This window comes from Eublepharis macularius, chromosome 4, assembly GCF_028583425.1.
Source record: "Eublepharis macularius isolate TG4126 chromosome 4, MPM_Emac_v1.0, whole genome shotgun sequence".
NCBI lineage: Eukaryota > Metazoa > Chordata > Lepidosauria > Squamata > Eublepharidae > Eublepharis > Eublepharis macularius.
In genome coordinates, this window is record NC_072793.1 from 25,252,131 (window position 1) to 25,258,826 (window position 6,696).

The 6,696-nt window shown below is 43.6% G+C and overlaps 1 protein-coding gene across 1 annotated transcript in view; it reads right to left on the reverse strand.

Annotated features, from left to right (window-relative positions):
• The window catches only part of CCDC40 (coiled-coil domain containing 40), a 45,364-nt gene extending 38,668 nt beyond the window's left edge, over nt 1-6,696 (reverse strand). The window contains exons 1-3 of the mRNA XM_054977325.1: nt 6,668-6,696; nt 3,715-3,781; nt 704-760 (exon numbers count right to left, since the gene is read on the reverse strand). Of these exons, the coding sequence (XP_054833300.1) occupies nt 704-760; nt 3,715-3,781; nt 6,668-6,684 (141 nt within the window). The 5' untranslated portion in view covers nt 6,685-6,696. The remainder of the gene's footprint in view (nt 1-703; nt 761-3,714; nt 3,782-6,667) is intronic.

Here is a 6,696-nt window from a genome sequence, read left to right on the forward strand (position 1 = left end):
AGATAAGTCTAAAATCCATTCACTCAAAACAAAAAAAGCTGTTAATTAAATAAATGTCTTTAACTTGTAAGACAAGGAAGTTAACTCCAAATGGATGGATAATATAAAAGCATGCATAACACAATGGCAAAAAAAATTGTTTGGGGATTGGGGAGGGACCTCAGCAGAGTATAATGCCTGGAGTCCTCTCTTCAAAGAAGCCATTTCCTCCAGGGGAAGTAAATTCTGTTGCAGGAGATCGGTTGTAATTCTGGGTGATCTTCAGGGCCCATCTTGAGGTTGACAACCTGAAGTAGAAACCAAGCTCTCACATACACCCCTTTGTCCTTAAATGCATTGCGAGGGATGGACAGTCAGTGCTGTAGCCCCTCTGCTCAAGCCAGGAAGTGTTCTTGAACAGAGCGGTACAGAACTGCTGCTGGGGGGAATCGTCTGTGCAGCCCGTCTGCTTAAGTTAGGGGCTTCCTTTAGGATTTCACTTTTTTTCTTTTGCCCCCAAAAAGAAATTTAGAACATTGGAATCATATAGGAAAAAAATGTCACAGAGTCAAAAGAAACTGCAAAGTATTATCGGTGATAGAATACCATTAACTTGTCTACCGAATCCCACAAACAGGAAGGCATGTTGTTAACCTCAAAATGCTTTTGTCATTTTAGATATGTACCACATTTCTTCCCTAAGTGAGGATTTATAAAGACTCACTGCGGTGGCCACTCCATCTTCTTGATTTGGACCACTTGGTTCCTCTGGCGGGGCATCCTATTGGATAACACACAGGAGAAAATGGCATTTTCTGGTGAATTGACACAGCATAACCTCTCCTTTGAACTTTGTTGCACTTTACATGTACCTAGTCTATTCAACATGTAATTACAGACAGGGGTCATTTTGCAGAAAAAGAGCTGGAGGAACTCATTAGCATAACTCATTATCATGTGCCATAGCCCTTGACCACCAAAAGTGTGTCATTAGCATAACTGATTTGCATATGCCACACCCCCTGACATCACCTATCCTGGCTGTTTTGGACCCAATCCTGGCCGTTCAGGGCCGAAATTGGGCCCAAAATGGCAAAAAAAGGGGCTAAAAATGGCTGAAAAGAGGTCCAAAATGGTCAGGATCAGGCCGCTGCTGAGTGGGAGAGTGATCCATCACCCGTCAGAGGCCCAATCCAGGCCGTTTCGGCCCCAATCCAGGCTGAAACGGGCCCAAGATGGCTGAGAGTCAGGTGGGCGGGGCATCTTGAGTTTCTGACCATTAGTGTGCAAGTTCTCCCAGAACTAACCCGGAGACTGAGACAGTCTCAAACAACTTAGGTGACCTCAACCCTCCAGAGGACTACTAGGGTTTCTGAGTGGCTGTGTTCAGCACTTAGAAATGGTAACCGGGGGGTTGAATATCTAGATATGCCTCTCGGCAATTTAGAGAATGGTGGTGAGTGTCATGTCTGAACCCCATCCATGCCAATGCTAACACTGAACCAATGTTTCATACTGTAACTTCATGTCATATTGTCAATGCCATAACTGTTTCTTTCACAGACTTCGTGCAGGTGCTTATCTAACGGACTGTAGAAACTTTCAGTGTTCATGACCTTGTAGACTACTCACTCCCAGGCATTGCTATGTCTCGACTCTGATCTTTTGCTTTCTCGGTGACTCTACTTGATAGTATAAATATGTGAAACGTTCTCCCCCAAAGCGCGCACCAAAAGTCTTGTTTATTGTTGGGAGGGGGAAGGAGCAAACGTACGAGTTAAGAGGAGGGATTTCCCCCCATGTTACTATTCCTGTCAATCTTGCTCTTACTGCTTAGATGCTTACCTTGCTTCTGAGTAATCCTATGGACATATATATGGAAATGATTTGATTTCTGAATAAAACCATTTAACCAAGAGCCTGGATTTCTTGTTGCAATGGTACAGGGGTCTGTCTGCCATATCTTGTCATCCATAGCCTGACAGTGAGTGACCCCATAGGGTTTTCAAGCCAAGAGTCATTCAGAGGGGGTTTGCCATTGCCTGCCTCTACACAGCGGCCCTGGACTTCCTTGGTGGTCTCCCATCCAAGCACTGAGGGCCATCCCTGCTTAGCTTCTGAGATCTGATGAGATTGGACTAGTCTGGGATATCCAGTTCAGGCAATTTAAAGAATAGGAAGTCAATATTTGGGCTTCTCCAGAGATTTTTAATGAGTCATGAAAACAGTACATCCCTATGTCATGCAATACATTTTTATTAGGGCCAGCCTAAAGGATATCAAAATTGTATGTTGCAGAGTTCCCCAGAACTCTTCATCAAGCTCAATGTTCAATCCAAAAACAAAACGGAGGGGGCAGAAAAATGCTTTAGGGCATGGTGCAGAAGCCCCTGATCTACAATTCAAAGAATCTTAAAACTGAACACCGGATGTGTTTGGGGGTAGTCTTAGCCAATGGACAACCAGGGCAGCCGCCTTGGGCCCGATGCTGCATGGGACCTCCCAACCAGCTATAATCCCCTTTAACAGAGAGCAGGTTCCCACAGCTGTGACCACCCATGCCCAATGCATCAACAGTTCAGGCAGCTGGCTCCTGGCAGCGGCAGCTCCCGCCAACAGTTAATCAGATGTCAAGATATATCGTCTTTATGAATATACTGCCTGCCTGCCTGCCTGCCAGTGATTTCACAGTGCTAAATAATGCAGCTGGAAAGTACAACTGAAAGAGGAGACATTTGTAACAAAAGGAGCCCTTTCTAACTATGTACAAGGGAAGGCAGCTTGGGACAGGCGTTTTTTTTATTAATGCCTTGGTAGAAGTGGTCTGACAATTCAATTCCTTAAGTGTCAAACCCCCACAGCTGCTCTTTTAAGTCTGGGGGGGGGGGGCGGGGGGAGAAGCACAAGTACCAAAGCAACAGATTGCTCTTCCCGTAGGGCTTCTACATTTTCCAGTCCAGATACAAAGCACATAAATTTTAAACCACCACGTGTATTTTTTTTAACAAAACAATGTCATCAGAATGGTATGAAGATCAATTAAATCGGGATTACAAAGCCATCTACATACTTAAAGTGCTAAGTAAATAATAATATTTTTATCTTTCAAGGATTCATGGTGTATTTCTTTGTGGAACCTTACACCCTGGACCAACATCACTACCGCAACATCCTGTGGCAGTGAGTTCCAATAGTGAAATGTATACAATATAAAATGACATCTTTACTTTACATATTTGCTATTCGATTAATATACCTCCAGGACAACTTAACACCCACTCAGAGCAGTTTAAAAAATATGTTATTATTATCCCCACAACAATCACCCCGTGAGGTGGGTGGGGCTGAGAGAGCTCTGAGAAGCTGTGACTGAGAGCTAAACACAGGTTGGACACTTGTCAGCTTCCCTCAAGTTGATGGGAAATGTAGGCATCCTGGTCTTGCAGCTGTAATGGAGAGCCAAGCTGTAAAATCAGGACGCCTACATTTCCCATCAAAACCTGAGGGAAGTTGACAAGTGTCCAACCTGTGTAAGGCGTCACTTGTAGCTTGGCTCTGAGACAAGGTCACCCAGCTGACTTCAAGCGGAGGAGTGGGGAATCAAACCCGGTTCTCCAGATTAGAGTCCTGCCACTCTTAATCACTACACCAAACTGGCTTTAAAAACATATCTGGCTTAAACAGTATACCGATTTAATACTCCAGCATATTAAAATCTTGCATTTACAATATTACCCCTTCGTCTGTTGCAAGCAGCTCTTCATCCCCGTCTTCTCCAGTTTGTCTGTGCTCTGATACAGTGCTTTATTTTAAATTAAAGAAAAATATGTTGACATAGTTACTGATGCAGGCTTTTAAAAGTGTGTCAGTGTGCTGGTGGGGGGAGGTGTCACATCAACACAATTTTCTCAGCAATCTGCATGGCCCCAATATATACAAGGCCGACAAGAAACACCTGCACCTATACCATCTCACCAATGTGAGTTTGGTATTTTGGCATTAAATTCACAGTGAAATTTAAATGCCTCGAAGAGATGACACACCGGGGACTGACCTTGGAGTAACTCTTGATTATTTCCTCAAACATTTGTGAATAACAATAACAACATTTGAATTATATACCACCTTTCAGGATGACTTAACACCCACCCAGAGTGGTTTACAAAGTATGTCATTATTATCCCCACCACAATCACCCTGTGAGGTGGGTGGAGCTGAGAGAGAGCTCTGAGAGAGCTGTGACTGACCCAAGGTCACCCAGCTGGCTTCAAGTGGAGGAGTGGGGAATCAAACCCGGCTCTCCAGATTAGAGTCCCGCGCTCTTAACCGCTACACCAAACTGGTTCTCACTACACCAAACTGGAGGAAAGATTTGTACCAGTTTGTCATGTCTGTGTTCAGTCATGCCACGATTGTCTGTATGTTGTAACCACAATGCTCATTATTAACCTGATGTATTCTCTCCTTAGTGCAAGTGTTACTTTTGAGACCCAGAGTGGGTCTCTCCTGTTACCTTATAGAAATATGCTCCTCTAATCTAGCACTGACCTTGGAGCGGCCAGATGCTAGCTCTTGCTACTTTGCCCAGATGCTGGGAATGTATGATTGTATATTCAATGTCTAGCCATAACTAAAAAGGGTTCGCACAGGACCCATGTATGCTGCGCGCCAAAACCTTAACAGTTATTTGAGTGCGGGAAAATCAAGTATAACATAGAACTGCCTGCTTTACCTTATCACTTCTACCAAGCTTCGTGATGGAGTGCAGACCTGAACTGTCAAATCCTAAATAAAGCTTTTCTACTGGGACCAATGTGTGTTCACTGGAGAGGGGCTGAGGGATCTACCTGCCAGGAACTGTTAGCGATTGTGTTAGAGATAGTGTTAGAGATTCATACTGGGGATTGTTTAATCTTGAGCAAAAGTATATGGAGATGCATGTCAGAAAAAGGAAGAGTAAGATGGAAATCTTGGAAATTCAGGGATGGTCATGTGAGGATAAAGGAGAAAAGCAGAGGACAATAACTGCTCTATGACGACTATGTAGGATGGGAACATATGAGAACTTTTTTATGAGGATAGGCGAGGGAAATAGAGACAAAGGAGGGTGGTACTAATTAGAAAGGCATTTTGTTGGATGTGTTAGGAACAGGCATGGGATGGTTAAAGGGGTTCTGGAGGGACTTATTTTCCTCACCCTTTCCCACTCACTGTTCAGAGAATAAAATGTCCCTCCCCTTGAATTCAGGTCAACAGCCAAGATGGGGCTAGTGGGTGTATTGTCTACATGAAGTACTGATTCCTTCCATTTATTTTTTAAAAAATGGGTGTCTATGGAAAAAAACTCAGCGCTCCCCAAAAGTAGTAGGAAACCAAACTTCACCCATCAGTAGAAAAGAGTAAGACTTCAGTAGCACTTATAAGACTAGCAAAATTTGTGGCAGGGTATGAGCTTTTGTGAGCCACAACTCACTTCTTCACTTCACCCATCAAGTCTGCCCCAGCTGGAATCTAGTTACCGAAAATAAGGGATGTGATAATAGCAAACAATTTCCCTTTTCTTTTTTGTATTTTGGGTTGCGTTACTTGAAAATGTTGGTTATTTGTGATGGTTAATTGAAGCTGTAGTTCATACTGTTTACTAAAAGTTAAATATTTCTTGTTATTGTTTTTATATTGGTGCTTTCTGTAAAACTAAGAAAATTAAATAAAATATAATTACAAAAAAAAAGTCTGCCCCAGCGATGTCTACCCAAGATTATTCTTGCTGGATTTTTCAAAACCACTATTACTCTTATACTTGAGTGACTCCCCTATTTGGTAGGATGTTTAAAGGAGTATAGGTTTGGTTTAAAGAGGTTATGAGGAAAGTGTTCAAACATCTGTGCTTAAAAATAGCTATTATTATTTATCAGATGCTACCAAGCTGTAGACACTGAAACACACACACATGCTTGAGCATGATGAGAGGGTTATAGATGTTACTTTTGCTTATAAGGAAACCAATGATTTTTCCATCCATTCCCCTTGAAGCTCTGCCAAGAAATATTCCCCTTTAGCCCATGGAGAATACCTACAGCCCTGCTCTCCTTTCACTCTAGGGTTACCAGCTCCAAGTTGGGAAATTCCTGGAGATCTGGGAAGTGAAACCTGGAGAAACCTGGAGAAAGTGGGTTTGGGGGAGGGAACGGACCTTGGGCATGGAATAATTCCATAGAGTCCACCCCCCAAAGTAGCCATTTTCTCCAGGTGAACTGATCTCTGTGACCAGTTGTAATTCCGGGAGATCTTCAGCCACTACCTGGAGGCTGGCAGCCCTATTTCACTCTGTTCCCATACACAGAACCATTTCTGTTCCACAGCGTTTCTAGGGCTGCCAAATATCTCCTGATGCCTACAAACAGCAGCTGCAGTTGAGAACTGTTGCTAGAGCAGCAGTGCAGTTCCATTTGTTGGGCTCTGCTTTGTACAGTCGACAACCAACAGGTCTAGAAACCCCTTTCTTTTAAAATGGCAGCTGCATTTCTTCAAGTAACAACACGTTGCAGCAGACCCTGAAAGGTCATTATAGCCTGTCCTTCAATGTAACGTTTTCCTGCACCCCCGCCCACCCAATCATCACGGAGCCCGCTGCCCACCCTCAGGAAACGAAAGCCTTTAAAATGGGCTCGTTCCCTTTCCTGCTCACCCGCGGCTCGGCTCCATCGTCTCTTCTGT